The following is a 27,892-nucleotide window of genomic DNA, read 5'->3' as shown; positions in this document are numbered from 1 at the left end:
TCCCCCCCTCTCCACACACAGAAAGTAAAAACAAGGCAGTAAACTTCACGGAACAATTAAGGCTGAGCGCTGGAGCTAAAGCACACAACAATGGAGGCACCATGTAGGGAGAGAGAGAAGCGGGGAGGAGCGCTTGGGGTGCAGAAAGAAAAAGAAAAAAAAAGGTTTCAGCATATTTGAGATGGAGGCATGAGGACACCAACTGGTGGCACTGAAAAGCTCTCTCAATCCCTAAGTGAGCCATTAAATCAAGATTTGAAAATCGCATCCATTTTTTTTTTCCACATAGCTGCTTGCTGCCCATTTCGTCGAACCTGCTGTGTTATTCCATTACAGAAAAGAAAAAAAAATCTTTTTTTTTTTTTCCTTCCCTTTCACATGACACACTTACAAAAAATGTTGCCCATTCAAAGTTGTTTTTTGTTAGCCGCCTTCAAGTCGGTATTCTTTGAAAGCAGTATTCAGGGCACAATACTTGCAAGGTTGTTATGATTCATCGACACAAATCAAATAAAATAGAAATAATAAAAAGATATAGTTCTTTTTTCTTTGACATTTGTAGATTTTGAAAACAATTCTTCAGGGTCACGGCAAATTTACCGCGGTTGTACTCCGAACCGAACAAGGCTGATTGATGCATTTTTGCAAAAGTTCCCCGGCGATGATGATTGACATATTTTGTTGGGTGCAGGTGTGGCACGTAGAAAAAAAAAAGAATTGAAAAATCGGCATGTAAGATAAGCCGCCGGCCGGCGTTGCAGTAACTGTCAATGGAGGGATTTGCCGCATCAGGCTGACACACTGCAAAGACTGATCCTCAGTCCTCAAACTCTGCCCATCCTCCTCGTTTCATCCCTTCAAGCCAGGCTTTGGACACACACGCTCTCACGCACACACACACTTAGACGCACGACATCGCATATCAGCACCCAGAGGAGTAAATCTAAAGACCCAAAGCGTTCTCCCGAGCCAATCCCCTCGTCTTGACGAAATCGGGCGAAAAGGGGCTGATTGATGAGATGGATCGGATGCGAGGCGGCGAGCCCGCGGGAACAAGTGAGACCGATGATCTCGCTCCTCTCCCACGCCACCTCGGCTGGCCCCCGATGATGACATCACCGGAGACCTTTCAAGCTGCGACTGTGATTAAGTGCGATTAGTTCTGTCTGGGGCCGACAGATCCCGTCGGATTTCACACTACAAAAGAGAGTTTGCGGGTGTTAAAAGTTTCTGAGCGAGGACAAGCATGGCAATGTTTGGTGTAGCGACGAGCGCAGCATGACGCCTCGCTTTGTTACCGACGGGCAGGTTAGCCTTTACTAAACGCCGCTGAGAGACTTGAAAGCGCAAAAAACGTTCATGTTAGTTTTGCCAAGGCCCAAAAAATTGACCTGGATGATTGAGAACAATCTCAGGCACTGGTGCTCAGGTTTTTGGTCTTCCAGCTGCCTTCTTTGTCAACTACAACCAACGTTCCTAATCAATATCCAGCTCAAAGTTATTTATCAACATTTAGTGTTAAACTCAACATTGGAACAAAGACAAGGACATGTTGTGCATTTAAGCAAACCTTGAAACCACTTCACTTTGTCTTAAGGAAAGCCCGCTAGCTTCACGGCAACACATAATGCAAAGCGCCACAGAGCTAACAGGCTAACAATACTAGCATCGCTATCGCAGTCTTTATGGTTGTTTTAGTCGCTGTAAAACAAGAATGAACCACTTAACGATGTCGTATGAAGGCCTGCTAGCTTAATGCTAACTCATAACACGAAAGGCCCTAGAGCTAACAGGCTCACGGAAATAGCATCGTGGTTATAAAACTAGCTGATTTTCTTACACAAACTGCTCAGTGCCCAATATAATCCCCACAGGGAATATTCTTGATGCTTTGCCAATCTGACCCCTTCATGCCCAAGGCGCACACATAAGGAGAAACAAAATGTCCGTTGAAGTAAAGGACTCTCATTACTGAGCAGCACAATGACCTACTAACCCGCGAAATCAGAAGGCAAAAACTGCTCAAGTCGTTACTACGAGAGCAATATTTCGAAAAAAATATTGTTTAGCGCAATAATGGCCCTTGCAATATGCAGACCACAAAAAAGGGCCATAAATGACCACATGTTTTTATATGAGCTTGTCCAATCAGATGCGACCATAAATGCACATCAGCATCCAATCGAAAAAGAGTATAAGAATCAAAAGTTGGGGCACAAAAGTCCACCACCGAGGCAACTTCTCAACTCTTGCCAACAAGAAGCAAAACGCCGCATAATGGTCAGTAAAGTGCTGACTCATCCGGCGCGACCCTCCCTGATGATTCTCGTTCTGCCGGTGGCGAAGCCTGTCCTGACAAATAAAGCCACCGTCCCAATTGAAAGGAGTGCGTGGCGGGGGGGGCGGGGGTCACAGAGGGCCGTAATTAGCAAGTGATTAACGATGCGCCATCAGACAGGTCGCACGTCATTGATTGTGATGTGCTGAGGCAAAAAGTCAGCGGAACCTGAATGGGGACATTTGCCAAAAGACATTTCAAGGGACGGCATATCTCTGTTAACGATTCAGGTTGTCGAGCCGCGGTAGGCGAACGCTCGGCGCCCCCTTTTCCGCTATCCGAGAATTGGCAATGTATTTTACTGTATGGGCGTGGGAAGCGCCGCTCTACCACGCTTGGCTTAAAGTCACTCTGTCCTTGCTCTCCTCCCTGCGTTAGCTCGCAACGCTAACGATGATGAGGCGGCCGACGGGACCGGGGATATCGATTTCTTTTGAGCTCTAGCGTCCGGTGGCTGTTCAAAGTTACCTTGTCGCTGTTGTAGTAGGCCAGGGTCTCGCCGTCGAAACGCACCCACCGCCGCTGAAAGACGCACTTCCTGCAAAAAAGGGAGAAGCTCAAGCTAGCTGTAATAATAAAATAAATAATAATAGATTATAAATAGATAAAAATAAAAATAAATCTAATTTATTTCCCTTCAGCGTTCTACAAACAACAGCCCACAATCAGAAGTCTGACGATTAGAACAGCTGAACTTTATTTAGCTTTAAAAAATATTATTTGGAACCACAGTCATATTGATACATTTATCTTCTGGTAGCATTCACACCTTTGTAGTGCTGAGTGCATTCATCAGATGTTTGGTCCACCTACCCTTGAGGTGAAAGTTTGTCCAGCCAGCCCATTTTCAGCACTTGAGGTTCTGTGGCGCCGTAAAAGCAAGCGTACGGGGAAATATCAGGCAGACGGTCAGCTTGGGAGTAGAGCTCGCAGTCCGCCGTCACGGCAGAAGCAGAGCCAGAATCCCAAGCAGAGGCCGCTGGGCCGATGGAGCCGTACTCTGCCGGACTTTGCGCCAAACTTGGCAAAAAGCTGGCGCACTCTTCCACTGTGGCGTAGTCATCTTTGTAAGGGTCCGGGACGCTCGCAACGGGAGGGCCTTCCTTGTCTTCAGATCTGCGGGTTGCATGAAATGAGCCAAATGAAAAAGATGTGCAAGTGGAACAAGTCCTTCTATTTTTATTCATTTGTTTATGTTGCTCTACATAGAGTAAATAATGGGATCTTTTTTTAAATTACATTTTAACATTTGTATTATTATTTATTATTATTATATTATATAATTATTATTAAATTATATACGTATATTATATTATTATCATTATTGTTATTATTTTATTATTTTTTATGAATTGGATTACATTCGATCAAATCAATTTAGCTTCGCTTCTGGACAGGAAATTAAAATTGACTGCTATGAAGTCAACAAATACACTTAGTTGATTCTACAAATAATTAAAAACAATAATTTACTGTTTAATAATAGCTGTTCTAATAATTAAAAACTCTTGGCTTTTTTAAACTGTGTCCTTTCTTGAATTGTTTTTATGCCTATGTGCGGCGACCTTGAGTGTCCTGAAAGGCGCCTTATAAATCAAATGTTTATTATTATCATTATTATAATCATTTATTCTATTGTCACATTTGTATTGTTTAATGCTTCAAAGTTAGACAGCTGCTCCTCCAATTACATTGTTCATTAACGAACTGCTCTGGAAAGAAACAAATATTTTGATAAATTGATAAATGGACTCCATGAAACAATTCCATCTCGCTTGGAAACATGTTTACCCCCAAAACACAAACATGGTCAGAAGTGTTTTTTTTTTTCTTTTTCTCTGAAGCTTTCCTTGAATTTGCAAAGCCAGACAATATTAGAAAAGCGGCGGCTACCTTAGCTTCTTCTCTCTGACCGTTTCCTTGGGCGCCGCTTCTTTGCCACCTTGCCTCTGGAAGGGGCACAGAGCAGATGAGCATCAAATGAAAAGAAAATGTTCAGCTTAGACACGTTGTTGCATTAAACGGTGCTAACTTTAGCGGCCGGCTGACATTCTATTAACCTCTGGGGGCAACAGAGAAGCAAGCGCCACTCTGTTATGTGACAACATTAACGCTGTGAGATGGCGCTTTGGCCTGTGATGTTCTTCCGGATGTTAAGGGAGAGGAGGAAAAAAAAATAAAAATACATCTGTACCTCTTTGGTAAGCTGCTACTAACAGCGCACCAGTGGGAGTGGACGGCGTCTTACCGGAATGCTTTGAGCGCTGTTGTACAGGAAGGTCTCTCCGTAGGGAGCGATGGGCGTCAAGGTTCTGTGAAGTGGAGCTAAAAAGGAGACAGGCAGACGACAAAAAAAAAGAATGCTGCTGAAAGCAAGATGAGATCAATCCTCGCGTATTTGAATCATTTTGATGAGACAGTGATGGCGAGGACGATTTTATAATTATTATTTTTTGGCCACACATTTGACTTTTGTACTTTTTACTCCAATCAATTGTTTGATGAGGTCAGCTATGAGAACCGTTTGCAAACCTAAAGAACCACCACAATTAAAAAAAACCAAAAAAGATGGTTTTTTTTTGTTTTGTTTTTCTGTTTTTTGATTACCGTTTTTTCCATGTATAATGCGCAAAATTTAACGAATTTATTGTCCTAAAATCTGGGGTGCGCATTATACATGGGTACAATTTTTTATTTTTTTTTATCCGGATATCATACGGAGGCCGCCATTACAGATGCGCTTTCTTCTCTGCTGTTCACTTCAAACACGCTCCATACGAACACAATGCTCTCGTATCAGACGCTTGCTCGATCACCTGCTCGTTTGCTGTCACAATGTACCCTACACAAATCCGAAACATTTCTTCGCTATCAAGTTTGCTAGCGCATGCGCAGTGATACTGACCGGCAGAATAACATCCGGTTGTTCCCAAAGATGATCTTTTTTCTGAAATAATTTTACGTTTACGGACTTAAGTAGGAGTCAAAATTTGGGTGCGTATTATACATGGGTACAGGCTTTTTTCCAGCATCGACATGCCATTTTTAGGGTGCGTATTATACATGGGGGCGCATTATACATGGAAAAAAACGGTAATTTTTATTTTATTTTAATCAATAGCAACGTTTGAGAGCATACACGTCAAGTCAACGCTAACAAGCATCAAGCTAATGCTAGCTGGCAATGAAAAGCGCTACGCTAACTCAGCTACGTCAGTTTGAGTAACGTTTTCGATAAACTCTACCTGGCAGAGGCGTTTTAGCGCAACATAGTACTTTTTATTTGAGCATCTTTTGTTAAGCATGACACTCTTACATTGAACTTTATTATATCTACTCTAACAGAGCAGATGTTACACGCAATCACTTGTGGGCCTGAAAACATCCACATTTCTGTTTACTCCTGAACTTATAAAAAAAAAAAAGCCATTGTTGGTTTTCTATGACATCTCTGTCGGGTCAGCCTCTTGCATTTCGAGTGCACAGCAAGCAAAGAAAAGTTCATTACAGGCAATTTCTTGGAACGGGATTTAACAACAACGCATGTAACCTTGATTTTTGCGCTTTATAAAATAGTACTTTTGGACTATTAAGAGAAGGAGTTGAATCCCCAGCCTTACACGACTACTTTTTCCAAATACGTTTGGCAAGCCTTGATCCATTCTGTTTGCCTCTGCTGAGACTGTGGTCTATGTTTGGGGGGGAAGGCAAAGAAGAAGAAGAAGAAAGTGCAGCCAGACATTATTAGTCTGGAGACCCGGGGGCCAGCCACCGTGCGTGGGCCGCAGCCTGTCACTGTGAAAGATGACGCCAGCTTCTCCCGAGGACGGCGCAGGACAGAAGATGCCGCCGCGGGCTCGACACGCACACGCGCAGACTAAAAAGACGTCGGAAAAGATCAAAACACCTTCTGACGCATAAACCGGCCTGCAGACAAAAGGAACGGACGGACGGTCAGGACACGGCGACGCCGTCACGTCCTTGAGGAGGACGGCGGCGCTTCGTAAAGACATTACGTGGTCACGTCGGGGGTTTAATCGGCTTCACCGAGGGGGTCACTCGTAGTGGCCACTCCACATCTATCAGTTGACCTCTGTGAGTGACAAAACTCCCGACCAGATCCTTCTATTGCGCAAGGGTGGCACTTAAGTGGCGCTAAATGGGAGGCGGCGCGGCTAGCGGCTCCCGCTTAGTGTCGCCGCTGATTTTCCTTCCTGATCTTTTAACTCATTCACTGCCAACCCAGTGAATATCTTTGACGTCTATAACCGTCAATGGCACTGAATGAGTTTAGGAAGCCAATCGCAGCGGCCGTCAATTTGTTGTCATTCCCGCTGTGAGCGACGCCACGCCTGCGCTGACAGCTCAGGACAGCCAAGCTAACGTTATTCTGCGTAATTTCAATTTTATTTCATTAGTTTTTGTTGAGTCTAATAAGCTTGCTTGGCTTATTATTGCTTATTGTTCCAAATAACAAATAAATCAGTCCTTGTTTTGAACAGCTTTTTCTACCACCTCGTGACATTTGCAGGCAATTAATTAACAAAAATTATGAACTCGCGGGCGTTCGCCGGAAAACAACAAATCAGTACTGCGCTGCACAAAATGAACTTTTATCCATCGGGTAAATTCTATTTGGAGCAGCGGCTCGTGGGAATGGCGCTGCCTTGCACACATGCGCAATCCGTGATGGGGAAACATCCAAGTTTGCGTTTCCCGGCGCTCCCTCTTCACCGTCGTCTTAGCCTGTTTTGCATCCAGCTCTTCTTCCTTCCTAACAAACCTTCCTCACGTCTCTCCTGTGACTTTCACGTTCCGTTCGGACCTTGGGGGGGGACTTCTAGAAGAATAAAGACTCACCGAAACTACATCTTACATTTAACTCATTCACTGCAAACCCAGTTAATATCTTTGACGTCTATAACCGTCAATGGCACTGAATGAGTTAAGAAAATTTAACTATAGTTGTAGCCACCATAGCTTTTTGATTGAGTCTTGGTGAAGCATTTGAAATGGAATTTGAACTTGTGTCTGTAATAATTGTTTGAGAATTGTAAACTAAAAGTAAAATTAAAATGACATGAAGCAAAAAAAAAAAAAAAAAACTAACCAAGCTGCTCTAAAAAGGAATTAAACCTCAAACTGAATTGTAAATGACATTAAAAAAACACCTGACTTAGCACAATTAAGAGCTCAGCAAAAAAATGGACAAGAGATATTTGAGTGTGACACCAAAACAGGCTCCTTGGAATCGTTTGCTTCCGGGCAACCATTCACCTGCGGTCCAATCGTTAAAAACCATTGGAGTGAATCCAACTTTGTCAACTCGTCATCTCGAAGAGGACAAAAAAAAAAATGAAAGAAAAGAAAAAATCCAGTCCCCAAAAAAAGTTGTTCAAAGCTACCTCAGACTCAGGTCTGACTAGTTGGAGGGGGACAAGATATGAGAGCCCATATTCCCCGAGATGTGCGCCGCCGCCGCCGCTTCCCGCGACGCAGCCGCCAAACAGCAGACTCGGCGGCACCCCCCCACCCCCACCTTCTTTCATCCGGGCAAACAAGAGCCCCGCCAAATGAAATATTCATGGCACGTGGAGAGCGAATGCGCTGCGTACCTTTCTGAGCGCCGTTTGCACCGGAGGGACGCCCGCAGACGGCTGCCGGGTGTCGGGGCCCGCTTGTTTGCACGCGCCTGAGAGAGGAGAGAGCGCAATGAAAACAACTTTCAAAAAGTGCAACACTCGCCATTGAACACACACCCGGATCTTGGAGAAAGTAGCAGAAATCCATAGTGGAGTAAAAGTAGAAGTATCCTCGCAGAAAAATGACTTTGCGAGGAGTTGGTCACCTTGGAGGATGTGACTTGAGGCCGTTTGCTGGAGCAAAAGTATTTTTATGTTCGTAAATGTACTTAAGTATTGGAAATACAAGTATTTCAAATGGTGAGTGTACCAAATTTTTTGTACTTAGTAGATAAGTGTGTAGGCAAAGTAAGCTAGGCTTAGGCTAACCCAAATCTGAGTAAATGTTGCTGGAAATCTTTAAAAAAAAAAAAACGATAGTAAAGGACAATATGTGAAAAGTGACTTTAGTATCTTGCTTCAGATTTTGGTATATTATTGGAGTATTTCAAACAGTGAGTGTACCAGATTTTTAGTACTTTGTCGATATGCGTGTAGGCTAATTAGCAAAGTAAGCTAGGCTTAAGCTAACCCAAATCTGAGGAAATGTTGCTGGAAATATTTAAGAAAAAAAAAAAAGACAGTATGTGAAAAGTGACTTTAGTATCTTGCTTCAGATTTTGGCGGAGTATTTCAAACAGTGAGTGTACCAAATTTTTGTACTTAGTAGATAGCAAATCAAATAAAACCAATTTTGATTTGTCAAGTTTGAACATGCCAAACAAGGTAGTCAAGGACAGTATGTAAAAAGTGACTTTAGTATCTTGCTTCAGATTTTGATGGAGTATTTCAAACGAGTGTACCAAAGTTTTAGTACTTAGTAGATATGTGTGTAGGCTATGTAAGCTAGGCTAAGGCTAACGATTGTCAAAGACACTACGTGAAAAGTAACTTTAATATCTTGCTTCAGATTTTGGGGGAGTCAGAGTCAAGATAGTTGATTAGTGGATGACTTGATGATTGATTTTTGGGGGTATGTTTTTCTCCAATGGAACTTTTTCAAATCTTGACACAAAACAACCGCGGGCAGTTATCGGATATAATTTTGAAAAATGACAGGAAAAGGGGAACGCTTTGCTACAGGGTATTGTTGCGTTACTTGGACAGTTGCAAGAGTTTTGCAAGATGCTCTTATTGGTTATTGATTGTTTTTGTTTGGTCGCCAAGCATGCGTTATAGGCAAAAGCAACATGACCGCTAGCGCTCCAAAGCATCGCAAGGCGCCGGAGACTACGTACCCGTCTTGTTGGGGGATGTCGGGCACCGGCCTGTGCCTCAGCCGATAAGAGCGGGTCGGTCGCGGACCTTTGGGGGCGGCGGAAGCGGGCTGGGCGTCGTAGAGGGCGTTGTCCACCATGCTGCAGAGAGAAGAGCCTCGATCCTCGCTCTGGGTCGGGACATCGGAAGGGGAAGGTACAAAGGGGGCGTCCTCCGGGGAAGTCTCCGAAATTGGGAGTGATTCTGTGCTGCTGCTGCTGCTGCTGCTGGACAAGGAAGCAGGGAGATCCTCCAACGTAGACGCTGGGACGTTTCGACGGGCCGGTCGCGGCGGGCCGGAGGCTTCCGTCTGCGCCCCGAGTCCAGCTCCCGCCGGCAAGGTCTGACTCCCATCCAATGGTACCTGCTGCCGTTCTTTTGGACAAGGGTGCTGACAGGACCCGCCTCTTTTTTTATCCACCAAGAAGATATTTCTCGGGTACGGCCTCGGTTTCTGGACTTCCTCTCCATGACTTTGCGTGTGGACACCCAGTGCTTCTAAACTGCGAAGGATGCGTTTGCGGTGTCCGGTCGGGAGCACCCGGAGCTCTCGGAGATGCTCGTCCGTGAGCCGGGCGAGGTCCCGCAGAGTCCGGTAGCCACCCTGCTGGAAGCACGACGCGTATTGGGAGAGGTGGAGGCTGAGGAGCCAGCGCTGCAGCTCCTGGCTTGGCTCCGCAGCTTCCGACATGACCTTCTAGTGCGTCATCCGGCGGGACTCCACAACACTGAAGGCGAATCGAGACAAGATTTCGGTCAGGCGTAAAGAGACGGCCGACTGCCGGCGTGACGAGACGAGACACGTTTGCGACACGGCAGGAAGCAATCGGTCCCGCCGTCCTGGCCTCGAGGCCTCGTGCTTTCACGCCATGGCTTCGAAAGTCAACGGCATTTCCTTCTGCCGTCAGAAATTCAACTTGTTCTCGTTTGAGTTGCACACAAGCGCAACTTCTGCTTTTGTGGTTGCATATTTGGAACGCAATGCCAAGCTTGAGTGAGCATTAAGTCCTGACTGAATGGGTCATTATTTTTGGAAGTCACTAATTCACACGCAACAAACGCTCAGCTCTCAAATTGCCATTAAAAAATGAATGGTTGACTGTGTGTAATTTCTACTCACCACCCAAGCTACTAACTTGAGCCACATCACTCCAACATTGATGACATCATTTTATTGCACTTTACATGGATTTTGCAGCATCAGGTGGCAGAACACAAAAAAAAAAAAAAAATACAAATACTTTGTTGCACTAATTAAATAGATGAGGATTTCTGGATTTGGGATTTTATTTTTCCAGGGACTTTTTAAAACAGACTGTATCCCTACTACGCATTACTCGTTTTTTTGTTTTGTTTTTTCAAACCTACGCAGCAAACTACAACTTATTGTGCTTAGCACATTCCAAATTCTTTTTTTACTTTTGTACTCAAGCACATTTCGGAGTCGGTACTTTGACTTAAATCCAGGAAATGAATCATTTCTACTACTTTGTTGACATCATGTGAACTTTGGCCACCTGCGCGTGTTTACAATTGTACGAGGTGCTAGCAACACGAGTGAGTGCAAAGAAGCCGAAAAACCAAGTCGAGAAGGGGCGTGCCTGTCTACTGTAGTCCACATCGCATTCTGTCAAATAAAGTCTTCCACGATGGACGCACACGGACAACACTTTAGCGCAGACTCACCTGCACACGCGGATTTGACCACGCCACGTTGCCCACTAAGAGCTTTTCTTTTTCCTTTTGCCGTGCGTGATTTGGCGCGCCGCACTACGCAAGGTTAAAGCGTCCGCTATTTCCGCATCAGCCAACGAGGTGATCCAAGTCCTTCTCCTCCGCCTCCGCACCTCGCACATGCGCGCTTCCTGGTTCCGAGCGCAAGGTGAGGCCAAGCGTGACGCGCTGCCTCCTCGGCTTGTCCAGGCTTGATCGCCCCAGCCCTAAACCGCCCCGCTCCCGGCCCGATTCGATGCACACCGGCTGGAATGCAAGGTCACGAACGATTGCCTTGCTTGGCTTAACTAAAACAATATCGTTGTGTCCTACGATATGTACGGTATCTGCATCCTACACAGGTGTCAAACTCAAGGCCCCGGGGCCAGATACGGCCCGCTACATCATTTTATGTGGCCCGCGAAGGTCATTACTAGAATTGCAAATTGTCTTCACTTTTAATATCTTTTTTTTTTAAATATTTGTCCAGTTTTTACTTGTCTGATTTATTTGACAAAGCCAATAAAAATAATTGGCAAAAAAATAACAAAAGCAAAAAATAATTGGGAATGTGCTAAGCACAATAAGTTGTAGTTTGCTGCGTAGGTTTGAAAAAACAAAACAAAAAAACGAGTTATTTGTCAGTTTATTTTGTAGCTTTTACTGTATATAATATGAGGTGCTCATACATTTATTTGGGTTGACAGTCATCATGGCCCTCCGACAGAAGCTATGACTACAATGCGGCCTGCCAAAAAAAGAGTTTGACACCCAGATGAACTGCTTATTTTCACAGTATACAAGATATGTCCTTACAATCTTTTCAACTCATATGATTAGAAAACAAATTTTTTTCCATGTTGCACTAACACAGCTGGAGACCGAAATTAAATTGTAAAGGTTTTTTTTTTTTTTTTTCAACAATATGTTTCTTTTCACGTGCATAAACACAGCAAAATGTGATAGGGCGAATAAAGTAGTTCATTTGAAAAATATTTTCTTAGCTGGCTGAATTAAACGATATGTAAATTATGACCCGTTTTTCTTGAAATCATTCAAAAATGATCAAATCGGACATTGGATGCTTCATGAATCGTCCTCCAATCGTGGAATGACTCATATTTGAGTTTACATTTGACAATATTGATTGTATATTGCAATTAGCTTCTCCAATGCACCAAAGTTCTTTTTGCTTTACTCTGCTGCTCTCTGGTGGGAGAATCGAATAGTTACGGCTCTTGCAAACTACGGTTCCCAGCAGGCAGCAAGAGGGAGCCCCTCTATCGGGAAGTGAGACGTCATTGCCCCTGTCGTTGAAAACAACAATCGGATTACGCAGTTATCAAAAAGGCACCGCAGTGGTGTCTTTCTTTCTCTGTTGAATTGCTGCAGACTGCGATAATGGCAGGTAAAACTTTCTTTTTGGAGCTTTTGATTGAAGAAAGTCACTTTTAAGTTTCAATTCTGACTTGATGAAATCCAGATGTTCTGCTTTTATTTTTGGGGGTGATTGCAACATCAGCAGCAGTTTGCAGCCGTAACTTTTGATCTGTTTCAGATGAAGCTATTGCGCCGGAGTCTGCGACCCAAAACCCGCTGGTGACCGTCACATTCCATCGAGATCCGAACAGAAAGCAGAAGTACCTGGAGGCTGAGCCTAAAGCTCTCGGGGTCCGACTGGCCGCCGCAAGCAAATAACACAAATGTTTGATTTGGAACTCAGTTTTTTTTTTTTTTTTTTTGGAATGTCAGATAACGCAGATTCTCCTGAGCGTGCATCAGATAGCGAGTAAGAGTATCATACCGTCCACCACCCGTTACCCTCCCGCCGACGTCCCTTACTACGTCACATTAGTTGTGGTAAGAGGCAACCCTTGGCGACGTCAAAGTCAATCCCAAAGAAGGCGTTCGCTTAGGACTGCGCTCGGATAAATTAGCGATCAATTCCGAATCCCCTGAAATGAATTGTATGGTTGTCGTGACAGGTGATTGTTGCTGGAAGTGTCGCAATAGCGGCAAAGAACCTCCACCTGCCTACGGTGAGTTGGCCGACGGGCTCATGTCGATTCTCCACGTCACGTTGTGTGTGTTTGTGTGTTTAGCTGAGGGCCACTTTCGGGATGCAGATCTTGTCCAGTGTCGCCTCCTTCTTCAACGTGATCTGGATCCTGATCCACCAGGATACCTTCTATTATAATCATTGCTGGCACCATGACTACAATAGCACTTACGAGCAAACCTGCAAAGACATCGAAGTGAGTTTAAGAAACAAACTTGTTTACATCTTCAAAATTCAGAACCTGGAGGGGGAAAAAAAGTAGGAATAATGTGTGCGATGGAGACAGCGACAAAAAAGTATTACATGCCAATTTAAACGTAATCTCCGAAACATTCATTTTAGCCACGGCAACACCGTTTGATAAAATACAACGTTTCGATTGAATCTATTGTGACTTCCAGCGCGTGAAGGAAATCATTTTTGGGCAGAAGATGCTCGTCCAGGTGGCTTTGTTTGCCATCTCCGTCACTCTGGCCATTTACGCCTGCAAGGTGGTCAACTGCTGCGGGCCCGCCGGCAAAATGGTGAGTTGACTGACTCATAAGGTGGAGCGACGAGAAGGTAAATTTGCTCAAACGTTACCCGGGCTTTTGTTTCGCGCAGCCGGTGATCATGGTGCAGACCCCGCCGCCTGCCGAGTCGAGTCCTGAGCCCGACCCCTTGCAGTGACGTCTTTTCGTGAGAGAAGACCTCCTTTGTACATCTTCCCGCATTTACTCACCTCTTCGTCATGAGTCGAGAGAAGCGCCGCTCCAGTGTTAGAGATCCAAGTCGTACTTTTATGTGCTGTGTCTTCCAGGAGCACTTTGTCGATGCAGCCGACGTTTATGATGTCAATTGAGTGCCGTCGGCTATTATGGAAAATGGAGTTTTTTATTTTCTGTAAAGTGCCTTTTCGATTGTGAAATCGTATCTCCCTTTAACGTGGATTTAGTTGTGATTTGAACGCTGCACTACAGCGGGATTAAATAAAACACATTTTATTAGGTCGTATAAAGCATTAAAAACAGATCAATAAACATGATTGTGAAGGACAGTTCCTGATCAAAGAAGTCTTAAATAATGTGGGAGGGCAACTGGATTGTTGGAAATGGGGTATTTCTTGTCTCCAGTTCATTTGTCCAGTTGTCCTGTGGGAGACGGAAAGTCCCATGAAGAGATTTCCCGTCAAATGAGCGAACATGAGTGGACATGCTTGATGCGTGTGAAAAGTATCAGGGTGACTTACGTGGGATGCGGTCAAGTCCGCGCAACCTTGCTTGAGGCGGATGAGGTCCCCCCATAGCACGGCGTGGCGGCAGGACGGACAGCGGCCCTCCACGGGCAGAAGGTGGGACGGCTCGGGCCGCAGGAAACGCTTGGCCAGGCAGATCACGTGACTCCGCATTCCGCACGACGCGTGGACGCAACTGAGCTTTTCTCGAGTCTGTGGTAAACGATAACTTAGCGGCAATTTGAATTGTTCAACCCTATTCTTTCCATTGCACACATTGTTGTTGTGACAATGACTTGTTTTACTCTGACCATTTCAATGAAATATTTCAAAAATCGGAACAGACTTTTTTCTCAGATGCATGTAATAGCTGTCAAATAACTAATTTTACATTTCCGTTCCACTCCATTGTACTGTATTGATGACATTCTAATAGCGCCCTCCACTGGAGGCAATATTTTAATTTAAGGCTAAAAAACGACGCGCCAGGGCCGGTGAGAAAGCCTGATAAGTAAATGTCAAAATCTGGGCGAGGTTCAAGAACTTACCATGACCAGGCCTTGGCAGAGAAAACACCTGGAAGTCACCTCCTGCTCTTCACACGTGTCCACCAGCCGCTGCTTCTTGGCTCGGACAGGCCCGAAGGTGACGGAGACGTGCGGCGGTGGGCGCAGAGCGGGCTCGAAGTCCACCTTGTACTCCTGCTTGAGCCAGCGGGCCGTCAGCGGGAGCCTGCTCCATGGGGCCACGCGTAGCATGTTGGAGACCACGCGCCAGTGGAACTGCAGGCTGGACTCCTTCCTGGTGCGGCGGGAGACGTGGGCCAGACGCCTGGAGGAGTGCGGGTTTTGCCACGCCCACTCAAACTGACAAGACACAATCGAATCGGGTGAATTGCGTTGCCAAGTCTGAGGCAACATTCAAAGGGAACATATCAAACAGTTTTTATTCACTTTTAACTTGTTTGCATAAATAGAGCTTTTAAGGAGTCAAATAAACTAGGGCCCTCTCCCAAAAATGTAATCAGCGGGACGATTTATATCAGCGGGACAATTTAATTAATTGGAAAATAAAGGAAAAATTGGCAGATTTCTTTCAAATGTTTGGGTTATTTATTCTACAATATTAACACATTTCAATATGGGACAAAGATAATGCCAAACAAAAAAAAAGAATAAATATGAGCCAATGTTCACCATTTTTTCTTTCAAAATGAGCAGTTTTTATATAATACATCAATTAAATACAAACATGGCAGTAAAATAAATCATTTTAAATTGGACCGTTTTAATTAATGACAAACAAATATTTTGTCAATCATCTAAACTGAAAGCATATTGACATTTTTAAGTGATTATAATTTTTTTTTTAATTAACCTATTTTACATTTTAATAAATGTTTATTTCATAAATGTTAGACAATTGCAAATTAATTATTAATAACAGTTGAAAATGTGCATTAGCAAAACATTTTAGCTGAGGTACAAAATAATTTTTAAAAAAAACAGTTAAATTTGCATCACATATTTGGTTAATATAATTATTATAATTATAATCAAATTCATCGTTGTTGTTTTTTTAAAATACCATTAAAACACAAAAGAAAAAGATGTGGACTTACTGTCAAGGCAGCAATGTCCGAGGGAAAGCCATGTATGACGAGGACCATCTCCCTGGAACACAAGCAAAGTGTAAATAATGGAAGGACGGCATTTGCCGACAGTGGACCGATGTCGAGCGTCTGCGCTCTGCTCCGCACCATGGTCCTTTACCGCTGGTCCTCTTGGCACCTCCTTTGTGTCGCCCGGCGTTGTGTTGTCGAATCCTGCGTTCAGGGTTCACCGTGAAGCCGATGTAGATTCGCCCTTTAAATTTGGGGTTGAGGCAGTATAGCATGTACACGCCAAAGAAGTTTTCCACCTCCTCCGCCATTAGACAGGCTTTCATGAACGCCAAAGACGGCTAAATTGTCTCCATGTCACAAAAAAACATTCATTTGTGTTTATCTGTTGAAATGTAATGCTGACAATATTCCATCCTGCAGAATTCAAACATTTCGTCCGATTCATAAGTAAACATTCATTGGAGGTATCCATAATATTGCCTGTATTTAATGACGTAAAACTCTGCCACGCCACGAGATTGATAAAGAAAAAGTCCAAATATTTAAGTCTACATGATGTTGTTTAAGGCTTTTGTATGTCTTTCAAACAAAAAAATATCTTTTGTTTCTACCTGAAGGTGCATTTTATGTCAGGCGTTAAAGGATATGCCACTTCAAAAATATGGACTACAAAACAAAATGAACGTTGCAATCCCTGCTCAATGATTGGATCGTTCAAAGGGCCGTTTTGAAACTGAAATAAAACGTTGAAAAACTGACGCTATACTTTTAGTTTTATCCAAAGTAATAGGTCCGATATATATTTGTTTCTTTAAATATATGTATATTTTTTCAGACGTCGCCGCTTGTAAACGCTGGTCCTTAACAGTAGTCTATTACGATTGCCTGTTCTTAAATTAAAATTTTGCTTTTCTGTTGTAAGAACAAAACAAAAAGAGTTTACACTGGTTTGCCGTCTTGTTGTGTATTTGGTCATATGTATGAGAGATACGTGTTTTTTCCCCTCTCGGAGAGAGGAGGGAATATCTCGAGTCAGGCGTTCAACGAATCGTCCCGAGAAACCGGCTCGAGATTTTCCAGAGGATCTGATTGGCTGTGATTATGTTCCCTGGGCTGCGATTGGATCTTTTACAGGACCACATGTAACGAAAGTGAAATCATCAGGAAGTGGAGCGATAACGTTTCGGTATGTAGTTTATATTTGTTTAAACGCTGCATCATTTTGTGATTGATAAAACAATTATTTTTTAACTTAATTTAGATTGTAATCTATCATACGAGTCACGTATTTGATTATCATATTTATTCAATGAAGGGTAATATTGGACAGGACATTAAAACATAACTTGTTTTCTGTTGCAGACATGGCCATAACACCTGATCACATCCGGGATAAACTTAAAACGGAGCTTGCGGCGGATTATGTGGTCGGTTTCGGTTTATGCTTATTCAATTAATAGCATTTGCATGATGCATCAACATGAATATTTCTGCAGGACGTGGAGGACATGTCCCCCAACAGATGTGCAACGAGCTTTAAAGTGCTTGTCGTGTCTTCCCAGTTTGAGGGCAAGCCTCTCTTGCAGAGACACAGGTATACACAGGTGGACTGTCAAATTGAATAACTTGACCAGATTTTGATATAACATAATCCACTGTGTATCATGTTTAGGATGGTGAATACCTGCTTAGCAGAGGAGCTAAAAGACATCCATGCGTTGGAGCAGAAGACCCTCACGCCAGAACAGTGGGAGAAACAAAAGTCGAAATGATATTGCAAAAGTCGAAATGATATTGCATCTTATTTGGATTGAGTGGTAATCACACCAAGAAGCAGAAGAAGAACGTTTGCGGTTCCCACAAAGATGGTATTAATGCATTTGAAAATGCTGCTGGCAATAAAACGGACAGCTCCTTCTTGGTTTCCCCTGTTCCAGTTTTTTAAAGAAACATGTTTTGTTTTCGATCATGTATCCAATTGCAGACCGTGAATCAAAATTGATCAGTCAGTCGGCGAACTAATTGATTTCACGGTCAGCTATCTGAGGAGACAATGATGACATCACAGCTGTCTGTTATGTAGCCAGAAATATGGGACACTGGGACCACTTGAAGCCATAAAAAAAAGCCTTTATCATTAAAAAAAATAAATTTTGCCGCAATATCACAAAACCTTACATCAGCGCTAAAACTTCTGAGTCAGGTGATGAGGTGAGCATGTATTTTATTTGTGTGGTTGTGTTTCCCGAAAGAAATCCATTTGCTTGCATTTTGTATGACTAAGCCATGTTAAACATTTATTCTCAAATCAGTGGACGGTACGAGGTATGCGACAGCGCTTGACTGGCTTCTCGGGGGGACACCCCAAGCGTGAAGGCAGCGTTCAGTCAACGGTGAGACACTGTTACCTTCCATTACGTGTTTTATTTTCACCCCGGGGGTGTTTGCGGGCGGGATTGGTCACCTTCTATTGACAGCGATGGCAAATATTGGGAGATTTTATGCCCAACGCACACTTGACACTTGGTCATGAGGACAAAGAAACCCCCGCCCGCCCCCTTCCATTAGGGAAAGTGGCGGAAGTAATCCGCACACACTCACTCGCTGTGTGCCGCCTTGCTCAGTGATTTGTAAAATTCAATCAGCTTCTGATTTCATGCTAGAAATCCGCCATCGTCTACATATGGTATCACGCGGACACACGCTTCGGCCATAAACAAACACAGTGCTGCTCAGCTTGCGGATGAAAACGATACGGATTCAAGCAACTGCTGGCGGCATGTAAACACTTCTCGCGGGCTCTCAAATTATTTTTTGTTTGTCTTTCAAAGTAGCGTTTCTAGAGCTTTCCCAAAAAGAAGACAAACTATTGATGTTTCGTTTTCCAAAATTGAATAGAATTGATGTTTTGATTTCCCAAATAAAAAAAAGTGACGCTTTTCGAAAACGAAGACTAAAGAATTATGTTGCCATTTCTTAATGTTTTCATTTTCTAAAAAATAGAATGAAGAAAATAAATTCTTGGCGTTGCTTTGTTCTAAGCAGAAAAAATTATACTTTCCTACAAAAAATTTAACAAATTTTTGGTTCTTAAAAAATGAACTTTCCTAAAAGGATTTGACAAATTTTTAGTTCTTAAAAAGTAGACAATTTTGGTTCTAAAGAATACAAATAAATGGTTCCTCTTACCAAAAGTGAAGACAAACCAGCAATTTATTTAAATAAATAAATACTCATGTTGGTCTTTTCAAATGTCAACAAATCTGTTTTCAAAAAAGCATTTCGTTACCTTTCCTGAAAAGCCGCTTTAGGACCCAGAAGATTGTGAAATCCACAGAAGCAGAATACCCCCCACCCTGCACAACCACGTGTGTTACATTCGGCGGCTTCGGACAACGTAATGGAAGAAAGCCTGTGAATGAACACATGTTCAATTAGTCCAACGAGCAGCTGAGCTCCACTTCAGAACACTTTTTCACCTTCTATTTACATCGGGGGGGGGGGGGGGTTGAGTTGGATGGCGTCCTCCAGCGACAATAACCCGCCCATCACCCCCCAAGTTAATTTGCGGTCCCGACGTCCAACATGGCGTGCAGCTCGCCGGGCTCGTATCCCAGCAGCCCCTGCAGGTTGCAGACGAAGCGGTAAACGTAGCGCTTGCCCACCGTCTTGCGGATGATGTTCTTGTCGTAGTAGTAGCGCAGGCCGCGGCTCAGCTTTTCGTAGTTCATCTTGGGCTTGTGTTTGCGGCGGCCCCAAAGCAGCGCCACCTGGGTCGCAATAGTTTCTCCATTAGACGGATCTTTCAGGGGGCGGGGTCAAAACCGTCTCATTGTACCTCGTCCGGGTCGGTCAACTTGAACTCCCAGCCGTCTCCGGTCCAGCTGATGCACGACTGGCAGCTGCGGTCGGTCAGCAGCTCCAGTAAGAACTGCCACAGCTGGATGGGGCCGCTTCCTGCGTGCAAACAAGAAGCCCAAGATCCTCGACATCGTCCTCCTCCGCCCGCCGGGAAATAAGAAACCAAAGCCGCAACTCACCGGTGTAACCGGCGAGGATGGCTGCAGGGATGACGGCTGAGCCGACGTCAGCCTTGTTGCTCACGTACTCCTTGAAGGTTTTGTAGGGTTGCGCCAGAGCGAAGGTGTCCCCGCAAAGGCTCCCGTCCGCCGTGGCTTCGGTACGGTGGACGCCGCTCGTCCACATCAGAGCGCTACCGTGAGACATCTCGGCTTCGGAGTCGCTTTCTGAAAGCAGAAACCCGTATTTTAAGAAATGTGAAAGTCCATTCATAGTTTGTGCCCGTTTGGAGGTCCCTCTATTGCAGACTCATTTTTGCGGCGGGCCTCATCGTAGTCATAGTTTCCCTCGGAGGGCCATTATGAAATAAGTCGTTTTGAAATCAGAGAGTCGTAAAAACTGTTCACATATTTTAAAAAGATGAATAGTAATAAAATGAGCAAGCAATATCCCTATTTTTAAAAGTGAAGACAATTTGTAATTTTAGTCACAAAACAAAGTCGATGCAAAAGTTGTCTCGCGGGCCACATAAAATGATGTGGTGGGCCGTTTCTGGCCCCCGGGCCTTGAGTTTGACACCAATGCTCTATAGGATTGGGATCAAGGGCTGATTTTTCCCGTTTCATTTTCTATTTGCAAATTAATTTCCCAATTGTTCAGCACCGAAAACCCAGTCATTCAGGCTACTATTAAGTGACATTCCAAGAAAGATTTGTTTTGAATTTCCACCGAACTCCAGATTTGCGATGAGAAAATGGTGCAATTTCTGGAAAATATTTTCGCAATGATGTACCTTTATTGTTTGGAGGCTGGCAAGGAGATGACATGACGCACATTGGCAGCACAGCACCGCAGTCTCCGTCATGATCTGGAGATGAGAAGACGCTCAGCAGGCCACGCGGAGAAATGACAATTTATACGGGTCAGTTTTCGAACCCCGTCTCATGATCTCCAAGTGCTCCCACAGAATCTCGCCGGCGGTGCAGTCGGACATGAGGCTGAGGAAATTCTCGCGGTCCAGCCGACACAGCTCGTGACCCCGCATGCCCTTCAGGTCCGAGCCCAACGAGTGCAGCCCGAACTCAACCCGGCACCAGTCCAGCCAGTGGTTGACCTCCCATTCCGACCATAAAGTGGGATCTGGAGGGAGGGGGTCGAGGAAACACGTCGTCCAATAAATTCAGTGACAAATCCTCACATGGTCATCATTTCGTTGTTCACCTTGAGGGAAACGATGGGCGAGTCGCTCCTGGGTGAAACCGGCAAAAGTGGCTCTGAGAGCCTCGCACAGAACCTCTTTGCTGGTCGGGGTGAGAGGCGGAACCTCCAGGGGATCCATCCCTGTCACACAAACACCAAAATTGAACCCGAATCACAAAATGACCATCGAGCAACCTGCATGTTGATTTTCCGTGCGTGTGTAATGAAATTAGTAGCATTCAAATGATTTGAAATAAATCTCATCATAAAGAAGAAAAATGAATCTTACCATAAACGCCGCAGTCCATAGCAGTGTGTGAGGCGACAACAGGTGAGACCTGAAGTGGAAGGCGACTGGCTGGGAGGGGGCAGATGGCTTTAATATGAGGGCGCGAGAGGGGAGGGGTCTTGCGCTGAGTGACAACTGTCAATCACTAAGGGAGTGGGAGGGGCACATACGTTGGATACATTCATAAAATGACTTTCTTTACCACCCGCTGCTGCTAATAATCAATTTCTAAATTCAGCATGGCATCAAATCAAGATGATCGAAGCGTGAAATATCGCACACACACACAAAGCTGTCGACTAAATTGGCCGTTTATTGACAAACACGGACAGACGTGGAAAGTGACGTGCAAATGAAATGGTTACAGTACATGGTTTGGTTGAAATACACAGGACTACACAGAAAACCATTATTCCTTCAATGGAGTCTCTCGCTCTCTCTCATTAGCGATTGGGTGCTTTTGGATCATCTAAGGTGGCAGCGTGCAGAAGAGCCAAAGAACGGAAGACGACTTACAGTAGAAGCTTTACAGTGTTTTGGTGTGTGTGTGTGTTGCCAGACGAGATTCAGGTAGGAGTTAGTACAACCGCATACTGGCTAGGGTTTCTCAATAGAGGATGAAAATGTCGAGCTATAACAGTGCGAGGCTACATCTATGTTTTTTTGTGCGTCTACGTGCACTTTAGTCGTCGGGGGCGGGGATCTTCTCCAGACTGGGTTCCATGCCCCAGATCTCCCTGGCGTACTGGGAAATGGTGCGGTCGCTGGAGAATTTACCCGACGAGGCGATGTTCCGGATCACCATCTTGGTCCACTCTTTAGGGTCCTGGTAAAAACACACCATTTCATAAAAATGTAAAAAATGAATTCATTAAATGAATGAATAAAAAGTAGCACTTAGGCTGAACCATTTTGAAACGGAATCTGATAGTGATTTTCTTTTTTTAAAGTTTCCCCAGCCCTGCTCTAGGCCGGTCTCTTGAGCGACGGTGTAATTTCGCTACTGACCTTATAGAGGGCGCTCACTCGCTCCTGGCACTTGATGTAGTCCTCGTAGTCTGCGAACACCTTGAACCTGTGACAGGCACACATATGAGGTGAGATGATCAAAAGAAAATCTAGCTACGAGGTGCGGTGCCGGGGGTGGAGCGGGGACCTGTCGTGGTGCATCAGCATGTTGACCAGATCCTTGAAGAGGTCCACCTGCTGTGGGCTGAACATGCCCGCTGCGATCTGAGACACAGCCTGCTTCAACTCAGGGATGCGGTTGTAGTAGGACATTGCGTCATATCTGGGGGGGGGGAGAGAATATTTTATTTTCAAAGGAAAAGTTGTATTAAAGTCAAACTTTCATATTTTCACAAGTGAATTTAAGAAAATATATAACTATCATCATGTTCTGCCTTTTATGGAAAATTAGGCTGTTTGGGGGGAAAAAATTTAATTAAAAAATATATATATATTCTCATTACATGCTTTGGAGAGAAGAAAAAAAAAAAAGAAAATCAACAGGCATCAGCTTACCCGGTTTTGTCCATCGCTTCCACGTCCTTCACCCTCATGCCGAAGATGAAGAGGTTCTCCTCGCCGGCCTCCTCTGCCATCTCCACGTTGGCGCCGTCCATGGTGCCGATGGTGAGGGCGCCGTTCAGCATGAACTTCATGTTGCCGGTGCCCGAGGCCTCGGTGCCGGCCGTGGAGATCTGCTCGGACAGATCCGCCGCCGGGATGACTGCAGATGCGAGAAGGATCATCTCCACGTCAATGCTTGGACGCAGAGCCAATGGATACGTTGAAATAAAACAAAAAAATAAGACCTTTCTCGGCCAGAGTGACTCGATAGTTCTCCAAGAAGATGACCTTGAGGCGATCTCCGACCACGGGGTCGTTGTTGACGACATTACCGATGGATGTGATCAGCTGGATGATCAGCTTGGCCGTGTGGTAACCCGGAGCCGCCTGGAAACCAACACCAAACCAGGATTTTTTTTTTTCGTAACTTGATTCTGAATCAGCCGGCACATTTAAATGTTGCTCTTTGACATTAAAAAGTCGAAAAAAATTCACACAGAGAGAATTTAGACGATTTACCTTTCCTCCGATCATAACGGTCCTCGGGGTCCAAGCCTTGTTGGGCTCCTTCCGGATGCCTACATTTGGAAAAACAAACCAAGAGCTTGGTGTGTTGTCTTTTTTGTTTGTTACTTTTGTTTTCTTGCCAGAGGAAAGCCTCACGGTTGTAGAGCGTGATGATGTGCAAGCAGTTGAGCAGCTGCCTCTTGTACTCGTGGATCCGCTTCACCTGCACGTCAAACATGGAGCTGGGGTTGATCCTCACGCCGTAGTGCTCCTCCAGATGGGCGGCGAACTTCATCTTGTTCTCCTGCAGGGGGAGACGTTCACTGGGAGCAAGTCCACGGAGACAAAGCTTGGTCTCACCTGTTTGACTTTGGCCACGTCTCGGATGAAGGCGTCGTCGTCCACGAACTCCAGCAGCCCCTTCAGCTGGTCCAGGTCCCGGATGTAGTCGTCGCCGATTCGCTGCGGGTAAGAAGAGTTTCATTTTTATGAGGGAAGATGAGACGGTCATGTTGATTTGAATTCTATTCAATTTTCAGGTGGAATTTTTTTAAAAAAAAGGACAAAATTAAAGAAATGCCTCGAGGCAAAATATGCTTTTCTGCTTGACACACGAAACGGGGCCAACTAACCTCGGCGATGACATCAGCCAGTCCCGGGTTGCACATGAGAAGCCAGCGCCTGGGCGTGATGCCGTTGGTCTTGTTCTGAAACTTGTGAGGATCCATCTCATAGAAGTCCTTGAAGCTGCGCGAGAGGCGGACGCAAAGTCACGGAGCGGGCCCGAGCCATCGGGAGGTGGCGGCGTGCTTACACGGTGCTTTTGATGATTTCCGAGTGGATGCGGGCCACCCCGTTGACGGCGTGCGAGCCGACGATGCACAAGTGAGCCATGTTGATCTTCTTGACGTCGCCCTCCTCGATGAGCGACATGCGGCGCAGGCGGTCGGCGTCGTTCGGGTACACCTTGGCCACGCGCTGCAAAGTGCGAGCGAGAGCATGACGTCGAGCGGGAAGGCCGCGGGGCGTGCGGCAGCTTCGTCCACCTCCAGATGCCTCCTGTTGATCTCGTAGACGATCTCCAGGTGACGGGGCAGCAGGTTATGGAAGAGATCCACGGGCCAGCGCTCCAAAGCCTCGGGCAGCACGGTGTGGTTGGTGTAGGCGCAAGTCCGCACCACGATGTCCCAGGCCTGCCGACACATCCCGTGCGTTTCGTTAAGCGCGGCGGAACGCCGTACAATCCCGAATCCCGACTCGACGGACCTTCTCCCACGGGAGCTTCTCCACGTCCACCAGGGTCCTCATCAGCTCAGGGATGGCCAAAGCGGGATGGGTGTCGTTCAGCTGGATGGCCACCTGGCGACATGCAGGGGGGGGAAAAAAAAATAGGAAATGAAGAGGCGGCACCGAAGAGCACGTCGACGGCGTTGTTCACCTTGTCGGGCAGCGCCGACAGATCCAAGCGAACAAACTCGGTGGAGCCGAACTTGGACGCTTTGAATCGGCGGACGATGTCTTGGAGCGTGGCGGCCACCACAAAGTATTCCTGCTTCAGACGCAGCTCCTTGCCCTCAAAAAACTGAAGTTGACAAAAAGAGATACTCATACGCATTTTGAGACAGATTATAGAAAGAGACCGACGACTTGGATTTTTTTTTATTTTAGGCCATCGCCAATTCCGATATTTGCAAAAATAAAATCCCGATGGCCGATTGATTAATTTTGAAAATACAAAATGGATACAATAATATTTGCAATGTAAAATAAAAAATAAAAATTCCTATTGCCAATTGATCAGTTGATTCATTTTGAATATACAAAATGGATCAAATAATGTTTGCAATGTAAAGTAAGCAGAATAGATCTTTTTTTTCTTGTCCCTTTATCTTAACTAGCAGGCAGGACATTTGACTGTTTTACAAAACTTTGTCCTTAGTATTTGCTTAACTCTTAACAGGGAGAAAATTGGGCAAAAATTTGTCAGATTTTTAAAATCCATGTTGAAAATAGTAAGTAAAAGGCAAACATCTCAAATGAAATCAAAGTTTGAAAAGCACGAATTAAATTGTTTGTTTTACAAGTGTTACAACAATTAAAAATAGAATCAACTATGAGCAAACATTAGCCGATGAATCGATCGGGCCCTGACTTTAAATTAAGGGGAAAAAAAAAAATTGACGCTTGCTTCCAAAGCATTTCACTCACGTTGTCATTCGGGTAGAGAACCCTGGAGATGTTCTCCGCCAAGTTCCTATCGAGCACCGCTTGGATGTAGCCGCCCACGTTGACTGACGACGGCAAAGCAACACAAAGCGTGAGATGGCGGTCGGCGGGCGAGACGGCCCAGCCGCGGGACGCAACTCACAGTCTTGGAGGTTGAAATCACACGGCGCCTTGGCTGACCACAGCCTCATGGTATTGACGATGTTGTTTCGGTAGCCGGGCACGGGCGTGTCGTAGGGGAGAGCCAGAACCATCTTGGATAGAAACGAGCCACTTTTTTGACACATCCGATCGTTATCGCAACAACTTTTGCTAGCGAGCTGCAAATCTACAGCTGGGCCAGTTTGGACGACTTCCTTCCTTTGGTGGCACTTGCCTGCGTGTCGACCCATTTGACGCCTTCGGCCGTGTGTTCTACCCGCCCGTAGAAGTGGACCGGGCGCATGTACTCGGGGCGGGCTTTCTCCCAGGGATTGCCATAACGCAGCCAGTCATCGGCTTCCTCCACCTGCATCGGATAACAACGTTGCGAGGGCATCAGCCAACAATTTGCTTTTTTTATTGTTTTTTTTCCAGTGGAATTTCCTCATGATGATGAATTGAGGATTAGTCGATGATGAAAATTCGAGCGGCTGAGAAGCTCGCTTGCGATCCAATTTTAGCCACGGAAAGTCGTCGTACCTGCCGCCCGTCGACGATTTTCTGATTGAATATGCCAAACTCGTAGCGGATGCCGTATCCGTAAGCGGCCAGGCCCAGCGAGGCCATGGAATCCAGGAAACAAGCTGCGGGCAGAGGGGACAAGAAGGTTTTTCAATCCGGAGGGCTGAAAGTCAAAGGCTCCGGGAGCTCACCGGCCAGCCGACCCAGCCCGCCGTTGCCTAGGCCCGCATCTTCCTCCATGTCCTGCAGCTCCTCCATGTCGAGGCCCAGCTGCCAAACGGCGCCGCACGGATGATCGCGTCATTAGCGAGCGAGGCCGGCGTGCGAGCGACGCTTCCGTAACCTCACCTGGTACGTGGCCTCGTCGCAAGCGTTCTCCAAGGCCAGGTTGACCATGGTGTTCTGCAGGGTCCGGCCCATGTAGAACTCCAAGGAGAGGTAGTAGACCCGCTGCATGAAGAAGGCAACATAAGTGCAAGGCTTAGATGTTACCATCATCCCCACAGGGGTCTTCCACTTTCTATGATTGTCCTCATTTGGCTCAGACAGAAAATATGCAGCTTGCTGTGCTCCAGACTGCCAGGTCGCGCTGGGGAAGGCCCGGACAGGCCAACTCTTACGTAAGCATTCGCCGTCCCCACTCTGAGGGATAAACGGGATTTATTGACTTGAAGCCAAAACAGGCCTCTAAAGGGATGGCGAGAGCACTCTCTCCCACAGTCTGCCTCTCCCTCATTTCTTAACTCCTTCCTGCCTCCCTCAGAGAGGGATTCTCATCTACCGCTGTCACCCTATGTCTGTCTTTTTCTTTTTCTCTCACTCATCCTCCCTCCATCTGTCTCATAAAAAAGACAGGGGTGACAATAACGCACACATCCATGCACGCTGCAGAGGCCCCGCCCCCCTCTCATCCGAACGAGCCTACGTGCCGACCGGACTGCGGCACCCGAGCGACCCACGTCCGTTCCGCTCACCTTGGGGTCGGTCTCGTAGTAGTGCTGCTGCGTCCGTATCCAGCGTCCTACTAGGTGGTCGCGGACGGTGTTGGCCAGCGCAAAGTAGTAGTCCCGCTTGGTGGCCACATTGCGGTCCTTCACCAGCGTAAAATGAAGATGTCGGTTGAAATTGAGCTTGAGGTCCGCGACGTTCTCCACGCCGGCTAGACCCCGAACCGAGATTTGCTTTCTTTTTTCCTGGTCCGTCAAAGGTTTGGACATGGCGACGAGAGGGTTCGCGACGGAATTAGGTGTTCAATTACCACCTGTGAAGCGAGCGCAAAGTCGGAAGTCGGCTCCCTGCGGTACTTATACGACACGTCAAGTTACCAGAAGCAAATTTTCCTAGTTCCGGGTTGTCCCTGTCAAAATAAATGCATTTCCGGAAAAGCATCTCTCGACCCGATAAGTGCGTTACAAGCCTCCGCTCGTAGAATTTATATATGTATATTTTTATTTATATATATTATATACATATTTATTATATACATATAATATATATATATTTATTATATACATTATATATATATTGTGG

The 27,892-nt window shown here is 45.5% G+C and overlaps 6 protein-coding genes across 8 annotated transcripts in view; 2 read left to right on the top strand and 4 right to left on the bottom strand.

Annotated features, from left to right (window-relative positions):
* The window catches only part of zmp:0000000660 (arf-GAP with Rho-GAP domain, ANK repeat and PH domain-containing protein 2), a 53,487-nt gene extending 42,362 nt beyond the window's left edge, over positions 1-11,125 (bottom strand). Inside the window, exons 1-7 of the mRNA XM_037261735.1 lie at positions 10,963-11,125; positions 9,258-10,004; positions 7,954-8,030; positions 4,587-4,663; positions 4,232-4,287; positions 3,152-3,454; positions 2,807-2,876 (exon numbers count right to left, since the gene is read on the bottom strand). Coding sequence (XP_037117630.1) covers positions 2,807-2,876; positions 3,152-3,454; positions 4,232-4,287; positions 4,587-4,663; positions 7,954-8,030; positions 9,258-9,967 — 1,293 coding nt within the window. The 5' untranslated portion in view covers positions 9,968-10,004; positions 10,963-11,125. The remainder of the gene's footprint in view (positions 1-2,806; positions 2,877-3,151; positions 3,455-4,231; positions 4,288-4,586; positions 4,664-7,953; positions 8,031-9,257; positions 10,005-10,962) is intronic.
* Positions 11,126-12,247: 1,122 nt separating this feature from the next.
* LOC119128889 lies at positions 12,248-14,084 on the top strand. Its single transcript, XM_037261744.1, has 7 exons — positions 12,248-12,397; positions 12,548-12,660; positions 12,742-12,849; positions 12,975-13,028; positions 13,092-13,244; positions 13,450-13,572; positions 13,652-14,084. The coding sequence occupies exons 1-7, from the start codon at positions 12,391-12,393 to the stop codon at positions 13,715-13,717; spliced, it is 624 nt and encodes a 207-aa protein (XP_037117639.1). The 5' UTR covers positions 12,248-12,390; the 3' UTR covers positions 13,718-14,084.
* slx1b (SLX1 homolog B, structure-specific endonuclease subunit) lies at positions 12,733-16,382 on the bottom strand. Of its 2 annotated transcripts, none has more exons than XM_037261743.1 (5): positions 16,021-16,382; positions 15,883-15,934; positions 14,810-15,127; positions 14,277-14,474; positions 12,733-13,228 (listed from the first exon to the last, which is right to left on the bottom strand). In XM_037261743.1, the coding sequence occupies exons 1-5, from the start codon at positions 16,206-16,208 to the stop codon at positions 13,217-13,219; spliced, it is 768 nt and encodes a 255-aa protein (XP_037117638.1). In that variant the 5' UTR covers positions 16,209-16,382; the 3' UTR covers positions 12,733-13,216. The 2 variants fall into 2 exon arrangements, with proteins under 2 accessions (XP_037117638.1, XP_037117637.1); XM_037261742.1 differs by lacking the exon at positions 12,733-13,228 and adding an exon at positions 14,013-14,178 and having other exon boundaries at positions 16,021-16,375.
* Positions 16,383-17,002: 620 nt separating this feature from the next.
* On the top strand, positions 17,003-17,807 carry zgc:112271 (uncharacterized protein LOC553698 homolog). Its single transcript, XM_037261745.1, has 4 exons — positions 17,003-17,071; positions 17,248-17,312; positions 17,382-17,479; positions 17,558-17,807. The coding sequence occupies exons 2-4, from the start codon at positions 17,250-17,252 to the stop codon at positions 17,655-17,657; spliced, it is 261 nt and encodes an 86-aa protein (XP_037117640.1). The 5' UTR covers positions 17,003-17,071; positions 17,248-17,249; the 3' UTR covers positions 17,658-17,807.
* Positions 17,808-18,111: 304 nt separating this feature from the next.
* Positions 18,112-21,586, bottom strand: LOC119128887 (protein C-ets-1-like). 2 transcript variants are annotated; one of them, XR_005099092.1, is made up of 8 exons: positions 21,395-21,586; positions 21,127-21,246; positions 20,842-21,045; positions 20,699-20,773; positions 19,926-20,132; positions 19,724-19,842; positions 19,365-19,655; positions 18,112-19,297 (listed from the first exon to the last, which is right to left on the bottom strand). XR_005099092.1 is itself a non-coding variant. In XM_037261740.1 (7 exons), the coding sequence occupies exons 1-7, from the start codon at positions 21,411-21,413 to the stop codon at positions 19,446-19,448; spliced, it is 954 nt and encodes a 317-aa protein (XP_037117635.1). In that variant the 5' UTR covers positions 21,414-21,586; the 3' UTR covers positions 18,112-19,445. The 2 variants fall into 2 exon arrangements, 1 of the variants encoding a protein (XP_037117635.1); XM_037261740.1 differs by having other exon boundaries at positions 18,112-19,655.
* Positions 21,587-21,689: 103 nt separating this feature from the next.
* On the bottom strand, positions 21,690-27,687 carry LOC119128883 (glycogen phosphorylase, muscle form). Its single transcript, XM_037261736.1, has 20 exons — positions 27,337-27,687; positions 26,711-26,812; positions 26,554-26,632; positions 26,381-26,484; positions 26,076-26,207; positions 25,842-25,953; positions 25,682-25,764; positions 24,912-25,055; positions 24,740-24,832; positions 24,520-24,666; positions 24,288-24,451; positions 24,106-24,220; positions 23,834-23,935; positions 23,630-23,777; positions 23,486-23,544; positions 23,212-23,353; positions 22,919-23,126; positions 22,551-22,685; positions 22,403-22,469; positions 21,690-22,220 (listed from the first exon to the last, which is right to left on the bottom strand). The coding sequence occupies exons 1-20, from the start codon at positions 27,577-27,579 to the stop codon at positions 22,077-22,079; spliced, it is 2,523 nt and encodes an 840-aa protein (XP_037117631.1). The 5' UTR covers positions 27,580-27,687; the 3' UTR covers positions 21,690-22,076.
* Positions 27,688-27,892: the final 205 nt, after the last annotated feature.

The sequence above is a fragment of the Syngnathus acus genome, chromosome 10, assembly GCF_901709675.1.
Source record: "Syngnathus acus chromosome 10, fSynAcu1.2, whole genome shotgun sequence".
NCBI lineage: Eukaryota > Metazoa > Chordata > Actinopteri > Syngnathiformes > Syngnathidae > Syngnathus > Syngnathus acus.
Note: the sequence above shows the minus strand (reverse complement) of the source record. Positions and strands in the feature narration are given on the sequence as shown.